This window comes from Nerophis ophidion, linkage group LG19 (genome assembly GCF_033978795.1).
Source record: "Nerophis ophidion isolate RoL-2023_Sa linkage group LG19, RoL_Noph_v1.0, whole genome shotgun sequence".
In the NCBI taxonomy this organism is placed as follows: domain Eukaryota; kingdom Metazoa; phylum Chordata; class Actinopteri; order Syngnathiformes; family Syngnathidae; genus Nerophis; species Nerophis ophidion.
Genome location: NC_084629.1, coordinates 36235633 through 36252418, shown reverse-complemented (window position 1 = coordinate 36252418; position 16786 = coordinate 36235633). Strand labels below are relative to the sequence as shown.

The 16786-nt window shown below is 41.2% G+C and overlaps 1 protein-coding gene across 1 annotated transcript in view; it reads left to right on the top strand.

Annotated features, from left to right (window-relative positions):
• LOC133538349 (E3 ubiquitin-protein ligase SH3RF3-like) overlaps positions 1-16786 on the top strand; it is a 269084-nt gene that overhangs the window by 156127 nt on the left and 96171 nt on the right. Inside the window, exon 2 of the mRNA XM_061879912.1 lies at positions 13506-13781. Within this exon, the coding sequence (XP_061735896.1) occupies positions 13506-13781 (276 nt within the window). The remainder of the gene's footprint in view (positions 1-13505; positions 13782-16786) is intronic.

Sequence of the window (16786 nt, the reverse complement as noted above, 5' to 3'; positions counted from 1 at the left end):
CAAGAGAGAGGCCTTAGAGTCCGTGTCCATGCGAGGGGTCGAGGATCTAGGGTGGCAGTCCAAAGTCCAAAAGAGAAGTCGAGGCGCACAGCTCGATAACGCGAGGACGAAGGCAGATTGCTGGGGAGGACGACAAGGAAGAACAATGAAACACGAAGGGGAAAAGGCAGAGAGAGAGAGAGAGAGAGAGAGAGAGCATAAAGCTGGGTTATCGGCTTATGGTACAGAAGAAAATATTTTCCGGCGAGGGATGGCATGTTGTGCAGGCTTATTAAGGCAGGTCTGATCACCACCCAGGTGTGCAGATTGCTGATAGCCCACAGCCTTGCCGGCATGTGAGCGTGACGCGGCCAGCGCGAGCAGGGTTGTATATCGGTGCGCTGCCAGCAAAGGTGCTGGAAGACCCAGTTGCCGGTGAAAAGTGAGTTCGAGCCCGCGTCGTGACAGGTGTGTGTTTAAGGACCGCAAAATGGCCCCTATTAGCAAACATATTATCTGCCGTTTTGTTTCACAATAGCAAAACCAACTTTTCTTATCTTCTGGTTCCTGCTGTATTTGGGATCTGCATTAGTCCTGCAAATTTGCGCACATCCGTCACTGTAGTCTGTGTCGACACCATAGTCAATAAGCTTCTTTTTTTCATCTCATTCATCCTCTGTTGTTGCTATTTCTAATACAAGAAAGTGTAACGTTCTAACTCATATCTCATGGAAGTGTCACAGTTAGTGGGTGATGAACCCCATGATGCAGAGATGGAGGCAGGCATTGGATATGAAGACATGATTTAATATAAATAATAGAACAAGATCAAACAAAAAGCACGCACGTGGGCGGAATAACAAACTAAGGGAGCTAGCACTGGAAGCTAGAAAAACAAAAAGGAACTTTAGCATGGAAGGTAGTGGAAAACAAACAGAAAACCTGTAAATAGCTAATGCTAACAGAAACAGCTTACCGCTACGACGACCAGGACAAAATGTAGCACGACAAGAGTGACATGTGCCAACGACGATGCAATACAATACAACGATCCAGGAACTGACGCAAGACAAAGGAGGTACAAATAGCAGCCGGCTGATTGGCAACGGGTGTGGCCAGATGCCAATCAGCCGCAGCTAAAGGCGAACACAGCACTCTGGGAACAAGACAGGAAGCTGACAAAATAAGAGCACTAGACAGGAACTAAAAGACAGGAAATACTAAACACAGGAAACAGACAAATGCGGAGGAAAAAACTAAAACATAGACAAACTGTCAGGGGCAAGCCTTACAGGAAGTGCTAAAATCTACCAGTGTCGTGAGTTTATATTATCCACCTAAGGAACTTTAGTTATTAGAAAGTTCCGGTCGGACGGTTTTTCACGGGACACATTTTCGGCCTTGTTGGTTTTGCACTAGTGAGGCACGGATGATGAGATGCCGGCCCCGTTATTGATTGAAGTAAAGTCATGTTCTCCCTTTCAGAGGGCAGCACTTCATCAGTTCTCTACCGTCAAGGTGACAATTGGAGTAGAACCCTGTGAGTAACAACATTCTTTTCTTCATCTGTTGCGTTTACGAGGGTGTGCCGTGAACAAGGCAATCATTTATTTCTAAACGGCTGCAGAAAGAACTGCAGATCGATGCCGACACTTTATTATTTGCTGGGCATTTTGCCAGCCGGATCATCGGCTAACCCAGACCCCGGTGTCCACTTCTGTGTTTATAATATGAACACTTTTAAGCTCCGCATTGTCCTCACGGATGTGTCCACCCCAAGAAGGAACCACAAAGTCCGCAGCAAAAAGTTGCGAAACGTTGGAAAAACACGTACAGTATAGACCAGTGATACCCAAATTGGGGCCCACAGGTTAAATTTGGCCCGTTGTGTCATTTGGTTTGGCCCGCCAAAGAGAGGCTAGCAGGCGTAACGCATACAGTAAAAATTACAGTCACCAGAAATTTACTGTAAAATCATCAGTGGTAGCATTTATTCTATTTCCATCAATGCACTGTAAAAATGGGGAACTTGTTATAGTTGGAGGGAGTTGTGACGGCACAGTTCCACAAGGGGGCATTAAAGCTCTATGTTTTATTATATATATATATATATATATATATATATATATATATGTATATATATATATATATATATATATATATATATATATATATGCACTGATTCTCGATTTTTGTCGAGGCTAGAACCAATTATTCATGTTTACATTGTTTCTTAAGGGGAACTCAGCCTCATTTTGCAATTCAAAAACCACATTCAAGAAGCAGTTAAGTTTGTTAAGTTTCCTGGAATGGAAAAGGCAATGGCTGGCAGAATGTTGTTCTGGAAAACTCTACTGCCAAGTAACGATTATTTTGATTATCTGAAGGATTATTCGACCAAAGCGTACACATATTTAATGGCTCTAATGTTTCAATCCACTTCTAAATGCATCGTAAGTTATTTTAGGCATCTGCTTACTGACAAAGATGACTAATTTAATCATAAATATTTATTTATACTGTGACATTAAAATGACTATTAAAATGTTTTTCATGTAAAAGAAAGTCACTGTAGCAACACCTCTGCATTTTGACCATATTATTAGGTCAGTTGTACTGGAAATATGCAAACCTTGTATTAGAAGTGTGCTTTTTATCTTTCACAATCCTTATGTAAGACAAGAACGCATATGTTTTTATTTTTGTATGCATTCTAAATGGTAAATTAATATCCAAAAATTGCATCAACAGATGAAGTATCCTCTCATTATACTTTCTAAAAACATCCAACAAGTGCCAAAAATACTCAATTTACATGCCGTGACCTGAAAATAAACCAAAATATGAGTGATATTGTTATTATAAGCGCTAACGCAGACAGACTATTTGTATATTATTGCTATTGTGCTATTGTGGACACACTATAAGATGACAGCTGCTCCTACTTGGTCTCAAACTTGCTAAAAGTATATTCCATCCATCCATTTTCTACCGCTTATTCCCTTTCGGGGTCGCGGGGGGCGCTGGCGCCTATCTCAGCTACAATCGGGCGGAAGGCGGGGTACACCCTGGACAAGTCGCCACCTCATCGCAGGGCCAACACAGATAGACAGACAACATTCACACTCTCATTCACACACTAGGGCCAATTTAGTGTTGCCAATCAACCTATCCCCAGGTGCATGTCTTTGGAAGTGGGAGGAAGCCGGAGTACCCGGAGGGAACCCACGCATTCACGGGGAGAACATGCAAACTCCACACAGAAAGATCCCGAGCCTGGATTTGAACCCAGGACTGCAGGACCTTCGTATTGTGAGGCAGACGCACTAACCCCTCTGCCACCGTGAAGCCCGCTAAAAGTATATTCTAGATTATAATTCACACATCTCTCACCTGCTAGCACACAAATGTGGCCGTGACTCAAAACACTTTTGGATAGTGAAACCCAATGTCTGTGTGGGTGGGACTGGAAGCAGACGGGTAAAGTGTCTTGTCCAAGGACACAACAGCAGTGACTAGGATGGTGGAAGCGGGAATCGAACTTGGAACCCTCAAGTTGCTGCTGGCACGGCAACTCTACCAAACCAAGCTATGCCGCCCCCAACACTAATAGCTATACTGTCACAATAAAGCCACATCCATTTAGCACTTGGCTTCTAAAAGTTATTGCTCATCCTATTTGTGTTCGGGCTCAAAAATATACGTTTCTGGATCGTAGTTTATCCCCAAGTAATCGTTGTTGTCTCTCACAAAGTCTGCTTGATTAGCATTGTCAGAATAAGTGTATCTAAGTTCCCCGCGAGCAGACAAAAGTTGTCTTTGAACCTACCAAGAAGAAGGCTTGTAAAACTCCGCTCTGTAGGATGGGAAGCAACATGAAGGTGTTCTGTTTCTTTGATGTATTGTAATCCACAGAAAGATTTTGTCTTGACCCGAGATTTACAAAGCGGAGAGAAAGCATGACCTGCCCAAGCTTCAGGGACCTCTTCTTTTAATTGTTTTACGACCCTTTCTTTGAACTGTTTGTAATCAAAGGCGATTGCTGTTTACGACCCACGCCCCTTAGAAACAGCTGTTGCCATGTAATCTGGGAAAGTCCAAATAAAAGAGAAGGCGTACAATCTTTCGTCAGAGTGTAAGACACTGTACAAGGGTACAGGTGTACGTGTATCTCCTCATTGAGCCAAATTTAATTCTTTCTCTGTTTGAATTCCTTGCTTCTTGTCTTGTTTAATAGATGTCATCAGTGTTTGAACCTGACAAGCATTGTTGTTGATGGGGAAGGTATCTGCGGTTCCTCAAGTCATAAATGATTTCATAAATCAGATATCAGCAACTAGTTTTTCCACTCCACTGCCACTTAAAGACATGCGTTGCTGGATCTTATTCCAGAACCGTAAAGTCCCGGGTGCCTGCCATAACCGCGCGGGAAGACTTAATCATGTGAAAATGACGGCCGCGTGGTAACGAGTCTCCCTCTCTGCCCGAAAGCTCTTTACGCCGTCATGTTTCAAAGCGGAGAGCTCCGGGCCGAGGCGGACGCCTTGGGTAAGTCACTTCCACGCCCCGATGGACTCCACAGCACACGCTGACACCGCCATCATGACCGTGGCTATCTCCAGCGCTCCACCCAGGGGAAGATCTTCACACTGCTGACTTGACTTCTGCTTGTGATAAACTCTGCTTGGTCGACTATTTCAAGTGCCAAATGTCCAAGTCGAGCCTGGAGGCTTTAAAGCAACAATGTCCTGTAGACCAGGACTGACTGGAAGATGTGAACAGATGGGCGGTGTTTACACTCACACACGCGCACACACACACACACACACACACACACACTGGTTATCATTTGTAATGGGGACCAAGTTGTTGTTCATGACTTGTGGGGACCAGCCTTTCTACAGGTTGTGGAGGAATAAAAAAAATGTAGTAAAATGGCCACTGCCCAGTTAGCTCATACACGTCTTTAAATCTCTGGATTGATGAAGTAATGTGCTGTTCATACTTACTGGGGACCCTGGGGAAAAAGAGTTCATATGGTTCGTGGGGACCAAATTTCAATCATTTTGCATAATTCACACATTTTTGTTCGTGACTTCTGAGGACCATTTAAAGAAACAAGGGAAATGTGCAAATGTCTCACACTCAAACTAACCAGTGAACATGTTTGACGGACCAAAGTTTAAAAATCACTTAAGCATCTTCAGAATGGATCTGACTATCATTTAAAAAGGTTGCCCTTTACGGGACCTGTTTTTGTGTCCCTATACCGTCAAAGGTCCCCTAAAGGTGACTGTGTAAACAGAGTGATGTCCCCATTAAGTCAGCATTGCCAGAACACACACACACACACTCACACACACAAACACACTGGTTATCATTTGGAATGGGGACCAAGTTGTTGTTCATGACTTGTGGGGACCACCCTTTCTACAGGTTGTGGAGGCATAACAATTTTTTAGTAAAATGGCCACTACCCAGTTAGCTCATACACATCTTTAAATCTCTGGATTGATGAAGTAATGTGCTGTTCATACTTACTGGGGACCTTGGGGACCAAATTTCAATCATTTTGCATAATTCACAGATTTTTGTTCGCAACTTCTGAGGACCATTTAAAGAAACAAGGGAAAATGTGCAAATGTCTCGCACTCAAACCAACCAGTAAACATGTTTGACGGACCAAAGTTTAAAAATCACTTAGGCATCTTCAAATTGGATCCGACTATCATTTAAAAATGTTTTTCTTTAGGGGACCTGTTTTTGTGTCCCCATACCGTCAGAGGTCCCCTAAAGGTGAGTGTGTAAACAGAGCGATGTCCCCATTAAGTCAGCATTGCCAGAACACACACACACACACACACACACACACACACACACACACACACACACACACACACACACAAACACACACACACACGTGCACACACGCACACACACACTGGTTATCATTTGTAATGGGGACCAAGTTGTTGTTCATGACTTGTGGGGACCACCCTTTCTACAGGTTGTGGAGGCATACAAAAAATGAGGTAAAACGGCCACTGCCCAGTTAGCTCATACACGTCTTTAAATCACTGGATTGGTGAAGTAATGTGCTGTTCATACTTACTGGGGACCCTGGGGAAAAAGAGTTCATGTGGTTCGTGGGGACCAAATTTAAATCATTTTGCATAATTCACACATTTTTGTTCGTGACTTCTGAGGACCATTTAAAGAAACAAGGGAAAATGTGCAAATGTCTCACACTCAAACTAACCAGTAAACATGTTTGACTGACCTAAGTTTAAAAATCACTTAGGCATCTTCAAAATGGATCTGACTATCATTTAAAAAGATTGCCCTTTAGGGGACCTGTTTTTGTGTCCCCATATTGTCAGAGGTCTCCTAAAGGTGACTGTGTAAACAGAGCCATGTCCCCATTAAGTCAGCATTGCCAGAAGACAGACACACACACACTAACACACACTAACACACACACACACACACACACACTGGTTATCATTTGGAATGGGGACCAAGTTTTTGATCGTGACTTGTGGGGACCACCCTTTTTACAGGTTGTGGAGGCGTTAAAATTTTTTTTGTAAAATGGTCACTGCCCAGTTAGCTCATACACGTCTTTAAATCTCTGGATTGGTGAAGTAATGTGCTGTTCATACTTACTGGGGACCCTGGGGAAAAAGAGTTCATATGGTTCGTGGGGACCAAATTTCAATCATTTTGCATAATTCACACATTTTTGTTCGTGACTTCTGAGGACCATTTAAAGAAACAAGGGAAAATGTGCAAAAGTGTCACACTCAAACTAACTAGTAAACATGTTTGACGGACCAAAGTTTAAAAATCACTTAGGCATCTTCAAAATGGATCTGACTATCATTTAGGGGACCTGTTTTTATGTCCCCATACCGTCAGAGGTCCCCTAAAAGTGAGTGTGTAAATAGAGCGATGTCCCCATTAGGTCAGCATTGCCAGAAGACACACACACACACACACACACACACACACACACATGCATATATTCTGCCCATTGCAGAGGTCGACCTTCACTAATTAGTGCACAGCAGGGGGTGCTAGATATTCTCTGGTTGTGTGGACTAATAATTGGAACCCTTTTTAGCCTTACAATGAATACAATATGAGACATAACTAGCGTTGTCCCGATACCAATATTTTGGTACCAGTGTCAAAATGTATTTCGATAATTTTCAAATTAAAATGCACCACAAAAAATTTAAGTATTGGCTTTATTTGACCAACAATCTTAGGGTACATGAAACATATGTTTATTATTTTAATTTAGTCCTTAAATAAAATAGTGAACATACTAGACAACTTGTCTTTTAATAGTAAGTAAACAAACTAGCTGACGTACGCAGTAACATATTGTGTCATTTATCATTCTATTATTTTTTCTACATTATGAGGGAGAAACAGTAAAACATGATTATTAATCCACTTCTTCATTTACTGTTAATATCTGTTTTATTTCTGTTTTAACATGTTCTATCTACACTTCTGTCCGAATGTAATATAATCACTTATTCTTCTCTTCTTTGATACTTTACATTAGTTTTGGATGATACCACACATTTGGGTATCGATCCGATACCAAGTCGTTACAGGATCATACATTGGTCATATTCAAAGTCCTCACGTGTCCAGGGACGTACTTTATGACTTTATAAACAATACAAAAATATTCTCTGACATGTAATCATTGTAGTATCGACTACTCTTGTGCACGGTATCGTTACAGTGGATATGTGTATGGATCCACCCATTTGTTTGCATTGAGGAGCGCTAGCTTGTGGTTAGCGGTTAGCTAATATATCCTCGTATGCAGTAACATATTGTGTCATTTATCAATCCATCATTGTGGCTACATTATAAAGGACAAGCTGTAAAAAATTATTATCAATCCTTTTGTTTATTTACTGTTAACATCTGCTTATTTTCTTTTTCAAAACGTTCTATCTTCATTTCTGTTAAAAAGTAATAATCAGTCATTATTCTCTTCTTTGGTACTTTACATATATTTCGATGATACCACAAATATGGGTATCGATCCGATACCAAGTAGTTACAGGATCATAAATTTGTCAAATTCAAAGTCCTCATGTATCCAGGAACATATTTCATGACTTTATGAACATAATATACATGTTTTAAAAACAAAAGTTGTTGTGAAATATATCAATGTAATAATAGTAGTATCGACTAGATACTCTTCTGTACTTAGTATCATTACAGTGGATGTCAGGTGTATATCCACCCATGGCGTTTGTTTACATTTTGACGCCGGTGAGCTATTGTATGCTCCTACGGTTTGTAGTGAAGCATGTTTAGCTATTCCTCGTCCTCCAGTGATGATGCTACTTGTAAGAAACTTACTTTATTTGTCGCCGTGGAGGCCAGGATTAGTGATTTAGAAGTAGCTAAAACACTAAAGAACCTCTTCCTGAGGGCGTTTCAGTGTGATAACTTCACCTTTATCTTTACTTTTTACGCCAAAATGCGTCCGTTCTCCCTTTTCTGTCTACACACTGGCTCTGCTTGTAAGTACTCTGTGTGTGTGTGCTGCCGAACATGCTCCTCTGCTTGTAAAACCAGCGATGTCATTACATGACGACACGCCGTCTTGCCCGTTATTTTTTTTTTTAAAAGAAAGAGGGCGTGGGGGAGGGAACTGGTACTTTTTAGAGGTGGTATAGTACCGAATATGATTCATTAGTATTTCGGTACTATACTTGTACTGGTATACCGTACAACCCTAAACATGACTATTATTTACTGTAAAAACATGAAGGGAAAGTTTGTCACAGGAAAACAATAAATAGTAGAAAAGACTCAGGGCGCACAAAAAAATTGATTCACGTTCACCCTCGATTCTTAATTGATTCACAATTTCCTCAAAAAAGATCAATTTTTTGACAGATTTTTTTAACCTTTTTTTCTCTGAAGAATTAAGTCTTTAAAAGCCTTTTTGGACCATCTCAGTGCAACCAGGAACAGCTTTTCTGACCTCAAAAACATTAACAACCATGTTGCTACAATAATAAAATAAAGGTTTTACCTTGTGTCAGTGGATATTTATGGCATGCAAGCGAGAGGCAGGTAGAGAAAGGAGGGTGCAGGTGAAAAGATTCCTCTTATTCCGGGGTTGGCCTTTCCCGTTTTGTCATTCGTAAATAAAAACAGAGTACAATAATTGCAAATCCTTTTCAACTTAAAATATATTTCATGTTCACACTGAGAAACTTCTCTTTTTTCATGCAAATAATCATTAACATAGAATTTAATTGCAGCAACACAATGCAAAAAAAAAAGTTGTTTCTGGGTGTTGTTGATAAATGGCTTTGGCTTTGCATTATAAAGTTTTAACTTGCACTTACAGATGTAGCGACCGACTGTAGTTACTGACAGCTGTTGTCTGAAGTGTTCCTTCGCCCATGTGGTGATATCCTATACACATTCATGTCGTTTTTTTATTTGATGCAGTACCGCCTGAGGGATCGAAGGTTTGTAATATCATCTCTTGCGTACAGTGATTTCTCCAGATTTTCTGAACCGTTTTGGTGAGATTGCGGAACAAAGATGATAGCTGGTTGAGAAATGTGGTTCTTATACTGTCAGGACAATTTGCTCACGCATTTGTTGAGAAACTGGCGACCCTCGCACTTTCCTTGTTTGTGAATGACTGAGCATTTGACGGAAGCTGCTTTTATACCCAATCATGGCACCCACCTGTTCCCAATTAGCCTGCACACCTGTGGGATGTTCCAAATAAGTGTTTGATGAGCATTCTTCAACTTTCTCAGTCTTTTTTGCCACTTGTGCCAGCTTTTCTGAAACATGTTGCAGGCATCAAATTCCAAATGAGGTAATATTTGCAAATATTAACAAAGTTTGAACGTTAAATATCTTGTCTTTGCAGTCTATTCAATTGAATTCAAATTGAAAATGATTTGCAAATCATCCCCTCGACCCCAAAAGGGAATAAGCGGTAGAAAATGGATGGATGGATGGATGTATTCTGTTTTTATTTACCATTTACACAATTTTAAAAAGGTTTTACTTTAAATAATCCCATAAAACACAACTTTCACACCTACAGACAAGTTGGAGTCTCCAATGAACCAGCATGAGGGTTTTAGGACTGTGGTCTAGACCTGGTGTAAACCCAGACAAGGAACATGCACTGAGTGTATTTTTACTGCCATTTTCCAAACATTGCGTCAGCAGCCCCGCAAGCTGGGACTCTGGCTGAGACACCCGTGGAGAATCAGGTCACACATGATACGGCAGCTCCAGTCTTTGTTTCCATTTTACTGGACTTCTTTCAAGTAAACGTTTGCACAAAGTCATTCATGAAACAGCGGGTGTTGTTGATGTAACCGCATCAAGTACAGTACCTTCACTTTTAGCCATTTTCTCATAACACAATGACGCATTGGGACATTTGTGTCATCGCTTCAACACACTTTATTTATATATATAAATATATAAATATATATATATATATATATATATATATATATATATATATATATAGATGGAGTAAATAAACATACTAGACGACTTGTCTTTTAGTAGTAAGTAAACAAACAAAGACTCCTAATTAGTCTGCAGTAACATATTGTGTCATTTATCTACCTATTATTTTGTCAACATTACAAGGGACAAACTGGAAAAAAAAAAAAAAAAGATTATTATACCACTGTTAATATCTGCTTATTTTCTGTCTCGACATGTTCTATCTAAACTTCTATTAAAATGTTGTATAATCACTTTTTCTTCTCTTCTTTGATACTTTACATTAGTTTTGGATGATATCACACATTTAGGTACCGATCCGATACCAAGTAGTTACAGGATCATACATTGGTCATTTTCAAATGTCCTCATGTGTCCAGGGACGTATTTCATGACTAATATGAATTTCAAAAAAAGGAAAAAAAGATGTGATGCTAAAAAATATCGATGTAATCATCCTAAGATCGGTAAGTCGCGAGTTCAAACCCCGGCCGAGTCATACCAGGCTATAAAAATGGGAGTCAGTACCACCCTGCTTGGCACTCAGCATCAAGGGTTGGAATTGGGGGTTAGATCGCCAAAAACAGTACCTGGGCGCGGCCACCGTGGCTGCTCACTGCTCCCCTCACCTCCCAGGGGGGGGGTGATAAGGGTGATGGGTCGAATGCAGAGAATAATTTTGCCACACCTGGTGTGTGTGTGTGAAAATCATTGGCATTTTGATTTAACCTAAGTAGTATCGACTAGATACGCTCTTGTACTTGGTATCATTACAGTGGACGTCAGGTGTAGATCCACCCAGGGCCTTTGTTTACATTCAGGCGCGCTAGCTTTTGTTAGCGGTGAGCTATTGTATCCTCCTACGGTGTGTAGCTATGTTTAAGACACTTCTTAAAACCCATTTTTATTCACTGGCTTTTAACCCAGCATGAGACTTTAAACTTGTGACGGGTCTCCAACCGTCCTCGTGTGGGTTGCAGTGCCGATCGATACAGGACACATCGTGACAGGTTTGACTCGAGTTTATTATTTCAATAAACATACCGTCTTGGAAGTCGGTCGCGCCACTTTCTAGCGCCCTGGCTCTTCCTCCTCGTCGCGGCGCCCCTTTCGGTGGGGGTTCATCTTGTTCGGGGTCGATCTCGTCGCTCTCGTGGTCTTCGTTGTTGGGTGGTTCCTCTCCTACTTCTGCCACGATTGCTCCTCCCTCTCCCCTTTTATGCTGCAGCTGAAGATGCAGGGATTGAGCACCGGTGTGTTGTGTATGCACCTGACTCTGATGGCTGTAGTGTCGCTCCAGTCGTGCCCCGCCTCTCCGCTCTGTTGCATGCTCCGCCTCCTGGCCGCCATCTTGGGTAGGACCATCGTTTGCCCTGTCCCGCTGTCGGCTCGTCGGCTCCGCCTCTCCACAGGCCTCCATCGCAAAACTCAAGCCGGGCTTCAGTTCTGCTGAGCCTATTCCCCCCCACTTTTTTTTGAAGGAGCGGGGGGAAAAACTGCTACGGACCCCTGTCTTCTCTTCTTCTGTCGCTTCCTCCACCACTGTTTTTTTTATGTAACAAACTGTTCTCAGGATTATTTGTATTTGCTTTTTCAATGTGTATTTTGCTTCTGTTTTAAATGGTATGTTTTTACTCTGTCCTTTGCCTGTATCTCTTTGTGGTGCACAGCCCTATGTTCTTCAACTATGGTTGTGTTTTAAAGGATTTTACAAGTAAAGGTGGTATGGTATGGTATGGAATTCCTTGTCCTACGGTGATAATAATACTCGTAAGAACCATATTTTATTTGTCGCCGCGGAGGCAAGGATTAGTGATTAAGACGTAGCTAAAACAATGTTATGGATGTTAGCCGCTAGCTAGCTAGCCATGTCTTTAAGCACCTCTTCCTGAGGGTGTTTTGGTGTTACAACTTAATAATAATAATAATAATAATAGATTTTATTTGTAAAAAGCACTTTACGTTGAGCAAACAACCTCAAAGTGCCACAGTGTAAAAAAATAGTAATAATACAAATAAATAAAATATAAAACTAGCCCAATAGCTACAACCAGCATGCATGTTTATAAAAAGGCTGTTTTAAAAAGATGGGTTTTTAAGCCTTTTTTAAAAGCATCCACAGTCTGAGGTGCCCTCAGGTGGTCAGGGAGAGCGTTCCACAGATTGGGAACAGCGGAGCAGAAAGCCCGGTCCCCCATTGTTCGAAGCTTTGTCCGTGGAGGTTGGAGGAGGTTAGCCTGTATGGAGCGGAGGTGTCGTGTGGAGGATTTGGGGGTGAGCAGTTCCTTGAGGTAGAGGGGGGCATTTCCATGGAGGCACTGGTGAGTTAGTAGGGAGATTTTGAATCCAATCCTGAATGGAACAGGAAGCCAGTGAAAGGATTTGAGAGTTGGTGTGATGTGGTCATGTTTCCGCACTCTCATCAGGATCCTCGCAGCACTATTCTGTATGTACTGTAGCTTCTGGATGTTCTTGCTGGGGATCCTGACAAGAAGTGCGTTGCAGTAGTCGAGCCTGGACTTTTTAGGCCAAAATGCGTCCGTTCTCCCTTTTTCTGTCTACACACTTTGTTTGTTTGTAAGTACTCAGTGCATGTGTGCTGCCGAACATGCTCCTCGACTCATAAAACCGGCAATGCCGTTAAAAAAAAAAAACACATACAAACACAAAGTAGTTTTGTATATTCCAGTCCGCGCAGGAAGGAGCATTTTCACGTTGCATACGTAAAGAGAAAAGAGTGGGAAAGATGTGTGAGACTAATGCCTTCTTTTTAATCCTCCTGGGAGGTTTTGAGAAGCCGCTAAATGGCGTTTCATGTAAGAGTGTCACAGGAAACATAACATTTGGCCTCTTCAAGCTTTCTTGAGAGCTCTCACAATAACTTCTTCGTTTACTCCCGTTTTGCTTCACAAACTATGAACGACCGTGTGTTTTGTTCCACCTCATGACCTGCTACTGAGCTGACGGCCACGTTGTCTTTCCTTCAGAACATCCCGGCTCTGCCGTGCGGGAAGGCGCTGTACTCGTACGAGGGCAAGGAGCCGGGGGACCTGCAGTTCTCCAAAGGCGACATCATCATCCTGCGACGCAAAGTGGACGACAATTGGTACCACGGCGAGCTGAACGGCTGCCACGGCTTCTTGCCCGCCAGTTACATCCAGCTGCTGCGGCCCCTCAGCCAGACGCCACCTCAGGGCAAAGCACTGTATGACTTTGAGATAAAAAACAAAGACCAGGATAAAGACTGTCTGGCGTTCAGCAAGGTGACACACACACACATACACACACACACACACACACACACTCACACACACACACACACACACACACACACACACACACACACGTAGTTCTGAACTTCTTGGGACCTCTGAATAAAAATGTACCTCTTTAGGACCACCCTTTCTAGATATATAAATATTTGTATTGACAACATTAACAACATATATGACCCCAAATGGGACAAGCGGCAGAAAATGGATGGATAGATGGATGGATGGATGGATGGATGGACATACTATGCAAATATAAAAAAGCTTGTTGTGAAAAATGTGTTGGAGTTTCACAAGAAAAAGGTCATGTTCTTGGGACCATGATGTATGTCATCACTTGTTCACACCTCCTCATATGGAAGCTACTTTTCCTTGTTGATGTCTCAAGAAGGGTAGAAATACAAGAAAACACACACACACACACACGTAGTTCTGAACTTCTTGGGACCTCTGAATAAAAACTTACCTCTTTAGGACCACCCTTTCTAGATATATAAATATTTGTATTGACAACATTAACAAACATATATGACCCCTAATGGGACAAGCGGGAGGTAATGGATGGATGGATGGACATACTATGCAAATATAAAATAACTTGTGAAAAATGTGTTGGAGTTTCACAAGAAAAAGGTCATGTTGTTGGGACCATGATTTATGCCATCACTTGTTCACACCTCCTCATATGGAAGCTACTTTTCCTTGTTGATGTCTCAAGAAGGGTAGAAATACAAGAAAACACACACACACACACACACACGTAGTTCTGAACTTCTTGGGACCTCTATATAAAAACTTACCTCTTTAGGACCACCCTTTCTAGATATATAAAAATTTGTATTGACAACATTAACAACATATATGACCCCTAATGGGACAAGCGGCAGGTAATGGATAGATAGATGGATGGATGGATGGACATACTATGCAAATATAAAAAAGCTCGTTGTGAAAAATGTGTTGGAGTTTCACAAGAAAAAGGTCATGTTCTTGGGACCAGGATTTATGTCCTCACTTGTTCACACCTCCTCATATGGAAACTACTTTTCCTTGTTGATGTCTCAAGAAGGGTAGAAATATAAGAAAACACACACACACACACACACGTAGTTCTGAACTTCTTGGGACCTCTGAATAAAAACTTACCTCTTTAGGACCACCCTTTCTAGATATATAAATATTTGTATTGACAACATTAACAACATATACGACCCCAAAAGGGACAAGCGGCAGAATAAAAATGGATGGATGGATGAATAGATGGATGGATGGATGGATGGATGGACATACTATGCAAGTATAAAAAAGCTTGTTGTGAAAAATGAATTTTGGGTTTCACAAGGAAAAGGTCATGCTATTGGGACCATGATTTATGTCCTCACTTGTTCACACCTCCTCATATGGAAACTACTTTTCCTTGTTGATGTCTCAAGAAGGGTAGAAATACTAGAAAACATACACACACACACACACCCACACATTCGTGTATTCCTGACCTTCTTGGGATCTCAGAAAAAAGGCCTACCTCTTTCGGACCACCCTTTCTAGATATATAAAGATTTGTATTGACAACATTAACAATATATACGACCCCAAAAGGGACAAGCGGTATAAAATGGATGGATGGATGGATGGACATACTATGCAAATATAAAAAAGCTTGTTGTGAAAAATGTGTTGGAATTTCACAAGAAAAAGGTCATGTTATTGGGACCAGGATTTATGTCCTCACTTGTTCACACCTCCTCATATGGAAGATACTTTTCCTTGTTGATGTCTCAAGAAGTGTAGAAATACAAGAAAACACACACACATTCGTGTATTTCTGACCTTGGGACCTCGGAAAAAATGCCTACCTCTTTAAGACCACCCTTTCTAGATATATAAAGATTTGTATTGACATCATTAACAATATATACGACCCCAAAAGGGACAAGCGGTAGAAAATTGATGGATGAATGGATGGATGGATGGATGGACATACCTCCTCATATGGACGATACTTTTCCTTGTTGATGTTTCAAGAAAGGTAGAAATATAAGAACACACACACACACACACACACACACACACACACACACACATTCTTGTATTTCCGACCTTCTTGGGACCTGATAAAAATGCCTACCTCTTTCGAACCACCCTTTCTAGAAATATAAAGATTTTTATTGACAACATTAAAAACATATACAACCCTAAAAGGGGCAAGCGGTAGAAAATGGATGGATGGATGAAAAGATGGATGGATGGATGGACATACTATGCAAACAATAAAAAAGCTTGTTGTGAAAAATTAAATGGAGTTTCACAAGAAAAAGGTCATGTTATTGGGACCATGATTTATGTCCTCACTTGTTCACACCTTCTCATATGGAAGCTACTTTTCCTTGTTGATGTCACAAGAAGGTGTAGAAATACAAGAAAACACACACACACACATATTCTTGTATTTCTGACCTTCTTGGGACCTCGGAAAAAATGCCTGCCTCTTTAGGACCACCCTTTCGAGATATATAAAGATTTGTTTGGACAACATTAACAACGTATACGACCCCAAAAGGGACAAGCAGTAGAAGATGGGTGGATGGATGGATGGATGGATGGATGGATGGACATACTATGCAAACAATAAAAAAGCTTGTTGTGAAAAATGAATTGGAGTTTCACAAGAAAAAGGTCATGTTATTGGGACCATGATTTATGTCAACTTTAACGCCGTTCGATTCCTTCGTGGATGCGTCAAACGATAACACAGCAAAGGTAAGATATAACAAATTTTTTTAAACAACAAAAGAGCTAGAGAACAAAAACACTGGTGTAAAGAGAAAAGGCAAACAAAAGACGCTAGCGTGAGAGCTTGGAAATATAAAGAACTAAGACTTGGCACAAAAGGTAAAAACTGTCACAACAAGGCTTGGACGTGGATTGTTTCTTCGATGCAGATGAGAATCATCACGAGTGCGGCGTGGACGTGAGTACATGGTTGTTTATTCAAA